Source organism: Morone saxatilis, unplaced genomic scaffold, assembly GCF_004916995.1.
Source record: "Morone saxatilis isolate NCDOM2014 unplaced genomic scaffold, NCSU_SB_2.0 Contig12, whole genome shotgun sequence".
NCBI lineage: Eukaryota > Metazoa > Chordata > Actinopteri > Moronidae > Morone > Morone saxatilis.
In genome coordinates this window covers 8,094,988-8,111,674 of record NW_023339674.1, presented here as the reverse complement: position 1 = coordinate 8,111,674, position 16,687 = coordinate 8,094,988, and the positions used below count along the sequence as shown (strand labels likewise).

The 16,687-nt window shown below is 37.7% G+C and overlaps 1 protein-coding gene across 1 annotated transcript; it reads right to left on the bottom strand.

Moving 5' to 3' along the window:
• Positions 1–2,010: 2,010 nt before the first annotated feature.
• LOC118321487 (tyrosine-protein kinase ZAP-70) lies at positions 2,011–16,151 on the bottom strand. The gene is made up of 13 exons (XM_035652820.1): positions 16,069–16,151; positions 10,437–10,857; positions 8,209–8,369; positions 7,970–8,108; positions 7,791–7,872; positions 7,598–7,620; positions 7,478–7,517; positions 6,240–6,420; positions 5,876–6,082; positions 4,857–5,049; positions 3,584–3,724; positions 3,351–3,463; positions 2,011–2,509 (listed from the first exon to the last, which is right to left on the bottom strand). Exons 2-13 carry the CDS (start codon positions 10,839–10,841, stop codon positions 2,392–2,394), a joined length of 1,803 nt encoding a protein of 600 aa, XP_035508713.1. The 5' UTR covers positions 10,842–10,857; positions 16,069–16,151; the 3' UTR covers positions 2,011–2,391.
• Positions 16,152–16,687: the final 536 nt, after the last annotated feature.

Here is a 16,687-nt window from a genome sequence, read left to right as displayed (position 1 = left end):
ATCTACACAAATATAAATGTTTAAATTATCAAATTAATGTTTAAATAGGCTACACAATTTCTTAGTATTTCCCATCTTTGCTGAACAAAAGTTGAGCTGAAGAAATTAAAGGCCTGTCTCAGATAGAAGTCAAATAAAAGGCAGGTTGAGTTCAGTGACTGAAGCAAATAAAAGCCCAGGCTATTAATTTAAGTTTTAAGGTGCACCTGAATTTTATTCTTCAACCTTGAGTTGTAAATTATAATAAAATAACCTTGAATCCTTTAATATTTACATCTGATTAACTGAAAAAAGTATTGATGAGATACTGGTACTATCGCCAGTGTTGGGCAGTAATTCATTAGTAATAATATTACTTTCCACAGTCAATTAATTAGTTACAACATTACTTTTGTTGTCACTCTCTACTGACCGAAATCCAACAATCCAATCATATCCTTCAGTTTTGTAATCGTGGAGAGATTAGCTCAGCAGCTGGAAATATTCACATTACTATGATTTTAACAAACAAAACTGGATTTTAATCGTTATAAGTCTGAATTTTGGGGAGATGGGACACAACTACCAATTTTAGTAGTAGTAGTAGCAGAAAAGTAATATAACTAGTAGTGTAACTAATTACTGTTGACAGGGAGTAATAAGTAAATTAATACTAGTAATAGTAAGTAACAGGTAATAACTAATTAATTATTATTTGTTTAATAACTAGCCCAACACTGCATTGCTACTCAATTTAGGAGACTTTCTACTTTGCCTCCAGGGGCAAATATTGTACTTTTTACAACACAACAATCATTTGATTTCACTCAGCCTGAGATAAGCATATAAAATCATTACAGGACATACAACCTTGTTTCTGCTGACACAATGCATTTTAAGACCTCTAAAGATTTCTACATTATTTCCTCAAAATGTAGTCTTCCAACTGATTCAAAAAGCAGGAAACTACAACTTATGTTTTTAAGAGAGAGAGAACTTGGTTTTTTAGTCTTTTTATTATTTACTTTTGTTAAATATTCGTGATTTTCATTATGATTTAAAACGTTATCTGTATGTTTCACTCACTGTCACATTACATTTAACTGCTAATAAAAGTAAAATATTGAATTTTCACTATTTAACTTAACATTAGAGCGCTTCTAACTCTTACATTTATAATTGTGCTAATCAAAGGATTAGAGACCTCATTACACCACTGCCCATAACTGCAACATACCATGTGTAGGCCTTACAGTTAGTGAAAACTTTAGGCCATTATTTTGAAGAGTAATCCCTCGACGTCCGGTGTCGGGTGTTCTTCAGTGTTGCCTGGCAGCTCAGAAGTACTTCCTTTGATGCAGTATGTCAGTGAATGGCAGGGGGCAGTCTGACTAACCTCATTTATTTTATAACAGTCATAATAGACCACAGTACATCGTGTTTGAATTACTGACAGGAAACCCCAGCCCTTTCACATAATATGTATTTGAACACATCATAAAAGTGGCTTCATTTCTCTCTAAAATTTAGAAACAACTCTGCAAATGATTTAACTAAAGTATTTTTTTTTTTTTTGGGAGAATATTTGGCTGGGATGTTATTCTCTGTATTTTTGTTTTTACATGCTTAATTAAGTTAGATTTTTATGTTGTTCTGGTTTTATTTATTCGTCTTTGGGACTTTTGAAACCGGTTGGACATCCCTCTGCTAGTCAGCACATGGGTCAGCAACAAGAGTAATTAATGGTTATATTGTTACTGTTATATACAGTCTATAGTTTTTACTCTGTGGCATCTAAAAAAACAACAACTAATAGTCTATGTAGTATCATAGATACCATAATAACACTGTAGTTATAACTACCGTATTATGAACACTCATAACCTGCATGTTATTTTCATAAAGCTTCGTATCACCAAACGTGTGATCCGTTAATAGCAATTATTTCATCTTTGTGTAGAAACTAAACCTTTAACCACTGACTTTACAGGAACGTTGAGAGACTTAAAGTGTGCAGCTCTATCAGTTCACTCTATTTATAGTTTATTTGAACATTAAAAAAAACAATAAACTACTTATGGGTAGAGTAGAGATACAGTGAAAAACAACAACTTACACATGTACTAAATACCAGAATATAAAATTAGTTTGTTCATCAATGTAACGACGTCAACACTTAACATTCAAACATGAATGACAGACAAACAGAGTTCCTCCTTACATGGCTGACACACTGAAGTCCAATTTACAAATGCACATTTATTGTCATTGAGGCCTGTTTGGCTGTATTGGTACTGTAGTCGTAGCTGGTCAGTGTGCACTGTTCATAAAAAGCTCTTTGTTTTGGTTATTTAATGGCCAGTTGAAAGGATGCTTTGTGCAACACTGGGACAGAATGTGCCTTGTTTCTGTCTACTTGACAGGCTCAGCAGCGGCTTCAGCTCCCTCGGGCTTGGCCTTGGACGATATGGAGTAATGGTAAGACCTCATGGACTCCTCAACCTTCTTGAAGTCAGGACGATCCTCGTGCCTGGTGAGAGAGGAGAGAGAAACAGCCATTTGAAGGGTTGTCACAAGACCTGAAGAGACCAGAGTGCCATGTAAAGCTCACAGAATCTCAAACACAGCACAATATATCAGGGATCTCAAACTGCTGGCTCTTCAAACCAACCCTTATATAGTATATGATTCAAATAAAAACACAGTTCTATTTAAATGAATGTATTTCGTTTGGCAAAGGTCAAATGTGCCTGCAAACACCTGAAAAGGTTGATAAGAAGAGATTTTTAGGGCCTTTATTTGTTATTTGGCTGCGAACAACAAAGATGATATAAAATGTGTTAAAACTGCACTTTTTCTTGTTAAGTATGATGTTAAGTATGATGTTAGTAATGTAAATATTTAACAGAATATGGTGCTTTCTTGTAGTAATTGAACGTTGGTAGCCCCACTATGAGATGCCACAGTGGTCAGGCTTTAGACATGGCCTATTGAGCAATAACTGCTGCTGAGGATGACATCGTTAACTGGCTTCATAAAAACCAACATTGTGCTGCACTCTTTGGCTTTTGATGATGTTGATCATAATATTTTGTTCAATAAACTGCTTTCCAGTGGTTTGGATTATTCTGCTTATCATCAACTCTCTGGTTCAGTCCCCTGATTAATAAAGGTGTCCCACAAGGATCAATATTTGTCCCACTGCTATTTACTTTATACAAACTGGGCCTCCTCCAGGTTACAGTCTGCTTTTATTAATTTAATACTTATTCTAAACTCTAAAATGACACAATTCATTGCATTTCTTGAGAGCACAGAGCTTTGATGTTCCTGCTCTGCTCTGAACCCTTAATGGAGAATCAGTTTCTTACTTGTACGTCCAGCATTCATTCATCACCGCATACATTCGCTCTGGACAGGCTGCTGGACAGTCCATGCGGTTCCCAGCGTCAATGAAGCGCATCACCTCTGGTCCTTTCATTTTCTGGACAAAATTAGGGACACAAAAAGAGAAATTTGATGTTCAGGATTAATCTTTATAGCGGTGAGATTTCTGTGATCGATAAACAAGTAGATGATAGATAGATATGGCTATACTTGGTACCTTGTAAGGTTTCCCTCCGTAGGAAAAGGCCTCCCACATGGTGATACCAAAACTCCACACATCACTTTTACTGGAGAATTTGTGGAAGTTTATACATTCTGGAGCGTACCACTTCAGTGGCCATTTACCTGCAGTACGAGCCTGGACGACACAAAATAACAACAGGCAGCATGTCAGTGATTCACCAAAGGCAGCCTAGATTTTATTGATAATTAGAGCCAAACATACACACAGCAGTGGTTTCCAAAGTGGGTGGCGTTAAGGATGGGCCAAGTTAAATTCTTAAATGTAACTTCTCTCCACATTAAAAAAAAATAATGGCTTTATTTCACTCATCTCACAAAAATCATTTAACTAAAGTATTTTATTTGGGGAGAATATTTAAATGTAGACCACATTAAATCTGCCTGGAGAGTTTTGGGGGTTTTGGGTTTCTATGATGTTGCCTGTATTTGTATTTTTACCTGTTTAATTAAGTTATGTTATTTGTCTTTGGGACTTTTTAAACAGGTTGACCATCCCTCTGCAAGTCAGCACATGGGTGTGTCAGCAATAAGAGTAATTAATGGCTGTATTGTTACACTGTTATATACAGTCAACAACAAATAGTCTATGTAGTAGTTCATATCAAAACAGAAAAAAACAAGCAATAAACACATAAACCACTATAGAAAAGCAAATTTTACTTTTGAAATAAATTAAGAAAAATGTCTAATTAAATAATTGATAAACCTAATTTTATTGTAGTTATATAAATAAGCTTAATATTCATCTGTGAATCTGCACAGCAAGAGCGCTTAAAACTGTTGACTCGGCCCTATATTATTTCACTTAATGCTGACGTTCATACATGTCACATGTGCAAGTGTATGATTGACAGGGGTGGACACTGGGTGGCGTGTTGTGTAGGGCAAATATTTGTGAAACAATAAAAGTCTTGTTGAATTAAACAGTACGGTCCAGTTGTATATTGTCTTTCTCAGAGTCAGGAATTCCTTGGACTTTCTGATCCTTACATTCCCTCCAGATGTAGGTCATTAAACCAGTGAAAAGAAAATCAATGTGTTTGCTTTAGTTTGCACAGAGCAGGTGACACCTTTTAGTTAGTAGTTGCATAGTGGGAGGTCAATAATTCCTAGAAAAGCAATCAATTTAAGATACACTATCTATTTGTGTTAGCCGCCACACAGATAATCCCGACGCCCCCACCCTTTAGCGGTTCTACATCTGTGTCGCTTTGTCTTGCAAGTGTAATCTGATGACGTGTGTATACCTTGTAATAGTTGTCGTCTGCTCCCAGAGCCTTGGAGAGCCCGAAGTCACTGATTTTGGCGAACTGTTGGTTGACCAGCAGGACATTACGAGCTGCTAAGTCTCTGTGCACAAAGTTCTTCTCCTCCAGATACTTCATTCCCATCGACACCTGGTGCATCAGGTTGACAATGTTCTCCACAGTTACAGTATCCCTGTAGTGACAAAAATAGATGTTTTTTCTTTCTTTTAGAAGTCTACTTTTCTATCTAAATCAAGCGTCTGAGGATAGAGGGAGTTATATGTCACTGGCTCCCAATGCTGGGGCCCTCCATAAATCTGAGGAGTCACAAGATGACTAAAAGATAATAAAATATACATATGTGCCCCGTGATGTGCCACAAAAGTTCCCTCTTGGGTGCCTTTCCAGTGGAGAAAATGTGATAAAGTTCCCTCTAAGATGCTAATCCTGACCCACACTGAGCTGTTTCAACATAAATGCATCACAACTTTCTGTGTGCTAGGGACCTTTGGCCCCTCAAACAACCCATGATCAGTTCTGATCCCAGGACCGACAAACTCTTGATTCTTCACTGAAGGAAAGTCTCATCCAATTGGATGAATCTGGACCTTTTTAAATATGTCTGTAATTGTCTCTGTATGTTTGTATGTGCTTGTGTGTGACTGGTGGTGTTTTGTGAGTCTTCGTATCACTGTTTTATTTCTTCTGCTGTGCTCTTGCAAAAGGAATCTTGATCTCAGTGAAATTACCTGATTAAATAAAAGTTATAATAATATTAATAGTGTCTGCCTATATGCAATGATACCTGAATGACTGTTTAAGTTCGTGTTTAGTTTGTCTGGTGGTTTTAAAGATTTGATTATGCTTAGAAAACAAGGAAAGTGCATGATGTGAATGATAAAAATGCATGTATATAGAAATTAGTTCATTATGTAACAGAACAAAATGGGGCTCCATGACACCCTATCACATTACCATTAACCACATTTGATTCACACACATCTTCTATCTGAACTCACTTATTGCTGGAGAGGAATTTGTTGAGAGGTCCTGCAGAGGCCATCTCCATGACCAGCATCAGGTTCTCAGCGTTGCACAGACCCAACATGCGAACGATGAAGGGGTTATCCAGCTGGTGCATGATCTCTGCCTCCCTCATCATCTCCTCCTTGACCAGCTTTTCATTTTCACTCTTCAGCACTTTGATGGCCACATCTTTCTGGCCCCTGAGAGAAAACAAACAAAACATCTGACCTTTTAAAGATGGTACAGACCCCAAGGTAAAGAAATACATAATAATGCACAGACACTAAATACACACACACACACACACACAGAGAGAGAGAGCTCTGATGCAGTGTTTGTTTTATAATGTTTCCTTACGATTCACTCTTGAGGACTCCTTTCTTGACGCAGCCAAAGTTCCCAGAGCCGAGCTCCACTTCATCAATCAGCAGCTGAGTCCTCTTAATGTTAAACCTTCTCACTTCATTCGGGTTGTGGTACGGGTTGAATTCCTTGCAGTCCATCGGCAGCACGTCACGATCTTCGGGTACAGCGGTTGCTATACAAAGAATAGAATAATGCATTGTTTAATCTTATATTATGTGCGTAGAGGGTATAAAGTATAAAGTAATGCAGTCTTAAATCTTATGAGTGTGGTGGGAAAAGTAATGCAGTAATGTAGTAAGTATAAAGTAATAGAGTATAATGTACTCTCATGTGCAATATAATGGGTGTTTGTGTTGTTAACAGTTATATTGTTTTATTTTGATGAAAACAGAAAGATAGTTATTCAGTGATGTCACTTCTGTTACACAGCCTGTAGGGGGAGCTCTTGGTCTGTGTCTCAGTCATTAAACGTATTGACTTGGGAGCTCAATAGCTGTTTCCAGGGCTTTTTTAAATTTTTTTATCATCAATTAATCTGTCGACAATTCCCTAGATTAATTGATCAGTTGTTTGGTCCAGGACATTTCAGAAAATGGTGGAAAATAAGGTGACAATTTTTTTTTAACATCCCATTTTTTTAACATCTATTGCCATACGAATTGAATTAGAGGATTAAAAAGACATAAGGAAATCAGAGAAGTTGGACATTTTTTCTTAAAAAAAATATTCAACTAAATTATCAAATGAATCTTTATGTGATGGCACAAGTTACATACATACATTAATGCAACTGTTCAGTGATTTCAGTGATAATATTATGATATTTAGTAATAATAAAAAAGTATTTTTTCTGCATAATGAGTACTATTACTTACGATACATTTTACTGCTAATACTTGTGTGTTTTTACTTGTCTTGGAGTATTTTTACACTTCTTGCTTCTTTTACTTGATTAAAAGATCTGAACTCTTTTTTAATCACATTAATTGTGTTTTCCACTGTTTTGTTGTTGCTTTTTGTTGTTTTGTTGTGTGTGCTTTCTTAACTTTAATTTTGGGTATTTTATAGTCCCGTCTAGGAACATGTTCTGCAAACTAGCTATGGCTATACATTTTGTGGCTCTGGTTCATACATGTCCCAATAAATAAACATTTAATCAACAAATCAAACTTATTTTACTGCAGCATAACATAATAAAGTGGTCGCTGGTTGTACTTAAGGTTACTGACCTCCAGGTGGCGGTGTGTATCGATTTGCAGCAGTTCGCCTCTGAAAGAGAGTTACATGAAGAATGAATGAAAAAGAAAAACATGCTGACTTAAACAGTGCTGGATGTAGTCAATACTCACCATTGCAGGAAGACTGGGTGTCTCTGGAAGATCAGAAAACAGATTAAAGTTGTAATATAGGTGTAATAATTAACAAGGTTGAATGTTAAAAGCAATCCACAAACATGAACTGGATAGTGGACATTGTTTGCAGCAGTTACATAATATATATATAATTGATATGAATGAGAGAAGGAAGTAAGATGTTCAGTACTTCCAGCATTTTTGCCGTTGACACACGCCTCCCCGAGAACAGTCACCAGGCCATCAGGTTTCATCTTCAGGTATTCAACCAGCTGGAGAGACAATTAAGATAACATTCAGTTTTAATTCATCTGCAACATAATTCCTAGAAAATGAGAGAGTAGAGAAAAGCATGATGGAGCGCCTAACCTGCCAGATTGTGTCAAACTTTGTTCCCTCCGGCATGGAGAACTTCCCTGACTTGTCTTGGAGGATCTGATAGTGGTACACTGTTTTCCCATACACCATTGAAAGAGCAAAAGAGCCTGTCTCCTCTCTGTCTCTCACTCTGAGAAACAAACAACAACAAAAGGTGTTGCTTAAAAAAACCACACCAAATCTTTCACACTAAATCTTCAGAGGTTGGTGCATCACCTCGAGCAACTTACAGAAACTTGCCATCTGGTTGTACTCCAGAGTAAAGCCGCCTCTCGCTTTCCTGACGGGTGGTTTTACCGTGATACCAAGGCATCTTCTCATGGGCCGTCGTGGCGATCAGTTTCTCCAGCTGAGGAGCTTGACTGATGATGGCCTGCTCCATGGCTTCTCCCTGAGCAGGAAAACAGCCAAGACCGATGAAGAAACAGTCATTTAATGCACACATTTAGTCTAATTACCCCGATATATATACATTTATTCAGCAATTTCTGTAAAATTCTTTGAGAATTTGTAGGTAAAAGTTAAGTAAAGTATTAACAGCAAACTGTTACAGCCCCTGTGATTGATCTAATATGATAAATTACATTATTAGATCACTAATGTGGATGCATACGTAGCTTTTTCTTGTTGTATGAGCCGTGGTCAAGATGTAGTTTTAACTCTATACTGTTTATTGTCCAAACTAGTCGATCACAAACTAAATCTGAGGGGTCATGAGATGATTAATAAGGTAGGAAAGAAGAAAAACACAAATTTGTAATTGTGTTTTTGAGTTTCAAAGAGCATTTTTCTTTGAGAAATATTGGATATTTTAACCTCTTGTTAAACAGTTAATCATAGACATAATAAGTGGCCACAACTACACATTGCTTTTCTTGAAGGCCACACAGAAAAAAGAGTTGGAAACCATTGGTTTAATCTTTAGCAGCACATTGTATTTTGCTTTTCATATGGTTTTATGTCAAAAAAATAACCTGTAAAGTACTTAAATCGGTCAGCTGAATGTAGTGGAGTAAATAAGTACAATATTTCCTTCACGGATGTAGTGAAGTAAAACAAAATTGAAATAGTAATATTATAAGTACTTCAGTAGTTGTTCTGCTGTACTCTGCTACTACAGAGCTGATTGTTCTGTCTCCTTTTGATCCCCGCTGGGGTCCACAAACACCTGGAGCTACTTTGGCTGTTTAGATGAAGCCCCACCAGTGATAAAAGGTTACTAGTCTCAGTGTTTGTGCAGACAGGGCCAGACCTCAAACTGAGTAAAGTAAAGGTTTATCCACGAAGACACTAAACAAATAAAAAAAGTGCAATTTCCAAAATCACCCTTACATCCTGTTTATTTTCTGTTTGTGTATCTTTGGGATATTTCAATGAGTATGAGAGTCTTTGCTGATCGTTATGTTCAGGTTCTGGTTAAACTTTGGGAAATGTGTGTCTTTTATCTTCAAATGCGTGAAACTGTCTGTGTTTTGTCCGCCTAAATTACAATGACTTATTTCTTATTTGCTAAGTATAAGTTTTCTAATATCGTTTCTACTTCCATTGTATCTGGAGGTAGAAATTTCAGAGATGGTGGATAAATCAAATGATCGGAATGCCAACATACCGCTGGAAGTAAGTGACAAAATGTGGGTGAACGGACCAGTGGTGGAAGAAACACACAGACCCTCTACTTAAAAGTATAAAAGTACAAAGACCACAATGTAAAAATACGCCATTACATGTAAAAATCCTGCATTTAAAATCTTACTTAAATATAAGTATCACTCTGCAGTAAAATGTGACTGATACATCTTCATATATGACATTATCAGTGTGAATACTTTAATGTTTAGTAGTATATATCTGCCAGAGCTGGTTGAGTGAAACCTACTTTATAGTGGTTCCCAACATAGGGGTCGAGCCCCTCCAAAGGCTGATAAGATAAACTTAATGGGTCGTGGGATGATTAATTGTATGTTAAATATTGGACATTTGGGCCTCAAACTGTTGTTTAAATAGAACAATGAGAGAAGTTTAGAGGGGAAAAGTGTCTTAAATGGAACTTATAGACGTCTGAAATGACAAAGAGCCCCAATTCAGCTTTTTGTGTGAGAGGTCCCAAGCCAAATGTTCGGGAACAACTGCTTAATCTTAATCAATATGTTGTATTTTATATGCTCGTGTGTTTTTATGTAAAATCTTTATAGTAGTTACGTCTTTAAATTGAAGTGGAGTAAAAAGCATAGCAGGCATATAAAGTAATATAAAATAGATTCACTCATAATAAGTACCCTTAAATTTAAAGTACAATTCTTGAGTACATTTAATAAACTACATCCCACCCCTGGAACCGACCCTTTAATGATTAAATGTATTAACATATTTGGTTATAGTACAACTTTTTTTATGTTGATGAGTAGTAAAGTTGAAGGTAACTGTTCCCTTGCACCCAACAGTCTCAGCAGAGCCTCACCTCCAGGGTCCAGGTCTGCCTTACGTATTCCCTCAGCATGTTTTCTCTCAGGTTGTCGAACACGCCGGCTCGTATCGGCGTATCCGGGGGCCGCAGACAGGGTTTCTTCAGGGAGCACACAAGCCCATCAGCGTCTTTGCTGTAAAACTCACAGAGTTCTGCAGGCCCACAGTGAGGCTTCCCTCCTACGATGCAGTAAGTCCCATTAAGCTGCTTCTCTATGGGGTAATGGTGAAACTCCAGGTTCCACACGATAGACAGGACATAGCCTCCCAGACTGCGGAGACACTGTCGCAACAAGAAGAGCCCGTCGGACATCCCGGCCAGCTTCAGGTGCTGCTCAGCATCTGAGCGGCTGATGCTGCCGTAGAAAAAAGGCAGCTCGGCCGCCGGCTCGATGGACATGGTGGGAACTGGAAGACTATAGAGGCAGAAAGGGAAGGTGTTTAAGCAGTTAAAGTCTTTGGAAATAATTCAGTAGTCCAACGTGTGACCAGTGCACTATTTAAATCCAGGCTGTGACCTCTGACCCTTCAGCCTTTTAGGCCTCAACTCTCCTCCACTGTCTGCTCAATCACATATTACAATTATGTAAAAAAAAAAATACAGTTTAAAAATGGACATTCATTCATTCATTCACTCATTCATTCAAGTTTTTCCAAAAAGCGAAATCATCATCCGAAGAACCTCACCTCTTCTTTTTCTTCCCTTTACGTTACACCTAGAGAACGTCTGTAGTTTACAGTGTTTTTTCAGGACTGTCGGCTCTACACGGATGAGCTGTGAGGCATCATATGTCTGGATGAGATATTTAACAAGAAGCACCCACACTTTGAGACTGCCTGCATGAAGGTTGCAGATCGACACTGGTGACAAAAACCACAACAGGAAGTTGCAGTCCGCCCTCACAGCCTCCTTTCTCCAGCATCTTGCTCTTCCGTTGAACAGGTGCTTTTTGGTTCTAGATCATTCCCTCTGCTTTAAAACTCGAGTTTGTAAGTTTTTTTCTTTAGAGGTGGAAAACTTTAGTTTGTTTTTAGGGGAGTAGAATTTAATTAATTGTTAAAACAACGACTGTAGGCACAATGTGATGTGTCTGTTAGGAATCCAATACAAGGCATTTTGAAGGGGTGTCTGAGCTGAACTGAATCATAAAGAAAAGATTAAAATCAAGGTTTTGCTGTGTGGAACGGTTACGTTCTAGCAGGCGGAAAATGCCTGTTAGAGTTCAAAAACAGACAGAAATCATAAAACAGCAACCCAGAGGAAGAGGGGTGATCAGAATATGCAGAAGAACTCGTAGTAAGGATGCAGATTTTTATAATAAGCACATCAAAACTACAATGAAATAAGAGGAAGCCGGCTGGTTTTTGCAGTGTGTTGGAAACTTATCAGTCTTGACTTTTGTCTTCTGTTAGATCATAAAACAGTTTCCGGTTTTAGTATAAATGGAAAAGATTACACTACCCAGAAAAATGCATTCACATTGAATCTGAACAGACTGACATTTTTATGTAAGAGTGAAAAATAGGATGATCTATGATTTAAACTAATCCTATCACAGAAAAAAGTGTGAAAACCTCAGCTTCCTGGCTTCATACCTGAGTTGCTGCCCACATCCACAGTGGACAACTGAGCAAAAACACATAGTTACCACAAGACACAAGACTCCACTGTGCTCCGACCCCGCTCTCACCACAACAAAGACCCCCAGACCTTACTATGTGGACAAACGGATACCCCACACACCTAAAGACAAGCTGTGATACAATATATCACAACAATGTGCGAGTGCACTTCAACCTATTTGTGTGGTGTTTCTTTAAGATATAGCTCAGCTAAAATGAGATTAAATGTGCTTTGTTTGGGGGGATTTTGTGAGTGTGTGATAAAGCTCAGCTAAAATTGGGCTGTATGGAGGAATACTCTTCGTCACGGATGATGTATTTTAATGATTTACTCAAGTAAAACAGGCAATAACACACCATTAAGGAGCGGAGCGTAACTGTAGTAACATGGTGGTTCAACATGGTGGACTTGGAAGGCGTCTGTAGATAAAAAACGACTCATTCTAAGGTAACGAAAAAACAACGATTCCTATATTCAGGTCATCATACACTAATGAAATCATAGCTATGAATTATTATCTTCCAACAGATCCTCCTAAATGTTACACTCTGGACCTTTAAGCCAACATTTGCTGGTTCCAGCGTGTGAGGATTTTCTGTTTTTGTTTCTTAAGATAATATAACGATGAGCAACACACAGTGATGCAATTTTCCATGAAATCAGAATTCATCAGCAACTTCTGTGATGTGACTTGAACAGACTTAAACTGAAAGAGAAAGCGAATTTAATTACAAGCCAACGAACCCTCATAACACACCATGACGAGCATATTAGACACACTGCTGTAATTTATGACACGACCAAGCTAACCAAAATATTGACAGTTTTCCAACAAAACATTAAAAATAAAACAGCAACGACAGCTGCCAAGTCTTCACTCAGCTCATGCTCCTTTCAAAATGTAACTGTATTTTCTGTTTTACATGTATATTATGGACCACAGCAGCAAACAGTGGAGACAGACGAGGTGACACATGACACAGTTCCTGAAAGAGCTTTGAACCCACAATGTTCCGTGGTGCCTTCTCGCTCTGAGCCCGGGGCTGCTTTCATCAAAAGATACTTTAAAAGACAGAAACTAGCTGAGTGCGACGTTTAACCTTGAGCTGCGCATAAAATCGTACTTTTTCAAATGAGGTGTTGCAGAGTAAGCAGAGAGTGACCAAAGGGGGAGCAGTGGAAAAAGCCCTGTGAGTCACTGTGCTTTCAACAAACGGAGGAGGTTAAAAGTGACACACGGCAAAACCTACAGGCCAGAGTTGTTTGTTTTCCACAGAGGAGAGAGGGTGAATGATTAAGGTCCTCCAGTAAAGTAAATGTAATGAAATGCAAAGCAAAAACCTGATCGTGATCTGGTCAGACTTTTCAGCTTTGGTCAGAAGTGACTTCTTCCGATCAGTCTGGATGTCAGTGATGGCAAAGTTTTATCAAGCATGAAGAGAACTGAGTGAACACAAGAGGTAATATAATGTTCCAGATTGCCCCTAATAAAGAAGAACTCTCTGCAAGTGACCATAAAAAGCTCAGGCATACAACATCAGCTAGAACTGGGTGTATGGTGGATCTATTATTTATTATCCAGTCATGGAAGATGTTTTCAGATCATTTACTCAAGTAAAACTACCAATTAACCACTATAAAAGTACCCCCTTGCAAGTAGAAGACCAGCATTCAAAATTGTAGCTTATTCAAGTAAAACTAACTATTAACAAACATAATAATTAGCAACTAAATGTCCTTATAGTAGCTTAATAGAAGACCAAGAGGTTACAGTCATAGCAGCTCTGAGATACTGCGTAGATACAGTGGCGTTTTGAGCTAAATGCTAAATGTCGACATGCTAATGTGCACAAAATAAATCAAACTGCAGATTTTTATCAGGTAAAATTTACCATCTTACAGCAGTTTAGGTGTGTTAGCGTGCTAATATTTGCTAAATAGCACTATAACCTGATGGCGATATAGAAGAAATTTCATTGAAGGTTGTTCATCCTATGAGGGAACGTACTGTGCATATGCCAAACTTTGTGCTAATCTATCCTGTAGATGTAAAGATATTACACTGAATAACTGTAACCTCTGACCTACTGCTGAATCGGGGGATCTTAAAAGTCAGCATCAGCTAAAAAATTTCACAGCGATCTATCAAATAGTCACAGACCAACATTGCCGCTATCTTGCTTTAGTCGCAAGCGTAACAAAAAATGTGTAAAACAGCCGTAAACACAGGCGTTACCAATGATGCTAATCAAGGTTTGTTCCATTCTGCATTAGATTGAACAGAAACTTAATTAGTTTCACTGGTAACACCTGTGTTTACCCTACATGCCAAAATGGCTGCAGTGAAAAACACAACTTATTAACCCCACCAAATAAGACATATAACAGAGAATATTTAGCCTTTTCACTATAAAATGACATCCAAACATCTGAAATGTTCAACCCAAGACTTTAGTAGCTAACGTCAACGTCAGGCTGACAGGATCCACTGTGGGGGGGTCACAAAATGTCTGTTTGAAAAGCATAAAAACCCTCTACAGCACAGACACTCAGCAACTCATTCGTCCTCTTTTACTCTTCTGAATCATACATGTAAATACCACTATGAGGTCAGTGATTCAATTTGCTTCTTTAACTAATAAAAGCTTTGTTTTCTGTAGATTACATGACTCACATTAAATCAAGAACATTCCTCTGATAACTATTCAGCTATTAAAGTTATTTTAGGTCATGATTATTTTGGTTGCGCTATCAGGAAGTCAGCTCGGGGGGGTTATGTAACTCGAAGCATTCCTCCGTACATACATCAACATTTGAGTCGGCATCCACCAACAGATAATGTGTCCTTTGACCCTCGTACATGAAATGATTTTTTCCTCCCAAACTGCTCTTTGTTTTAGCGATGATTTAAAAACAACTAAAGCCGTAGGCGGGCTTGGATAAAGAGGCTGATCTGCGTATCAGATCAGGGGCCGAAATGCCCCAAACTGAAGCATAATTTCCTACATCAATGGAAACAGTTGACCTTCAAATAAAACAGTTTGCTTGTGTTCCTTTGTCGTGAATCATATTGTGTTATTCCAAACCAAAATGAGGCTGTTGAGATTTAAATCTACACTGGAACAAAAAATTAAGTTAAGTGCCTTTTTTTCGTCAGCATCGTAATGTCTCTCACAGACCAAAAACAACACACAGCACAGTTTGTTGCAGGTGAAACCTGAGGCCTTTTTGCGTCAATTGGGCCTTAATATGAAACTAAATGTAACGTTCAAATTGTCTGTAAACACTCTGAACATTACACTGCGAATTAACAAGCACATTTTGTCCATGAGATCCTCTTTCTGGTGTCTTGCTGGATAATATTGTTTGACTGTGGCTGGAACATTTTGCAGATACGCGTCAGTCCAGGACCAAAAATACATCCAGTAATTTCAAGAAAAGTTACAAGCGATAAAAGACACACACACATACCTCTTCAGTGTGTTACAACCCACCCATTTTTGGTTTGCTATTCCGAGGCACAATAAAAGCAGCTATTTATATTTTGCACATGTAATCTCTACTTTTTTAAGCCAAAGCAACAATGCCTCAACCCGACTGTGGTGCACGCACACTTTTATTCTTTTTTTTTTTTACAGCTCAGACACAGCTGCAGAAACAAAGAAACACAGTTTAACTGGAGAGTTTTTTTGTTTAAACTTAAAAGATCATTAAGAATATAAATATCATAAATTATTGTGGGTTTAATTTAGAAAGTCACCTTAAAATGTCACTTTAAAGCTCTAGTGGAGTTCTAGTTTTGCTCTTGAGGCTGAAATGTTAAAACACACTTTAAATGTGTAGGTAGATATGTGTATATATATATATTGTACATATATATATATATATATGTACAACCATATGCATGTGGCATTTAAGAGAGAAAAAATACATGATTAACAGGTTGGATTATGACAAAAACATGTCTGCTGTTCAATCAGATATAACAACAAAACCTACTTACGTTGCTTCACTGCGAACTAGAGCGACGTTGTTGCTTCAGAGACAAACTATCTGATGATCTGACGTCTGTAAGGTGCTGTAAACTAGTGGGGGTTAGAGACAATGACACACACACACACACACACACACACACCCAGACACACACACACACAATCACAAAGCAGCTTCATATTTAAAGGAATAGTTCAACATTTGAGGAAATATGTTTATTAGCTTTCTTGCTATCGATATCGATTCCACTCTTCAAGATTAAAGAGATTTTGTCACAAATACATTAAAGCACCCTCAGGCAGTGCACAATGTGAACAGAAAACATTATAAAAGCTACAAACAACCAAAAATACCAGATAAAAATGAACAGATGAATACATGCAAAATATACAAAATAGTATTAGTTAGTGCAAATAAAGAACCTACAGTATTTAAATGGAGATAGTGCAGGTATATTATAATATAAACAGAGGTGATTGTCCTTGGGTACATTGTCCTTGCAGAGTTTATTGCTCATTGTTCAAGGCTCTGATGGGCTGTGGGAATAAACTCTTCCTCGGTCTCTCAGTGGGTGATTTGTGATTCGTTCTGGTCTGCCATACGAGACAGTTACGCTCCTCGACTGGATG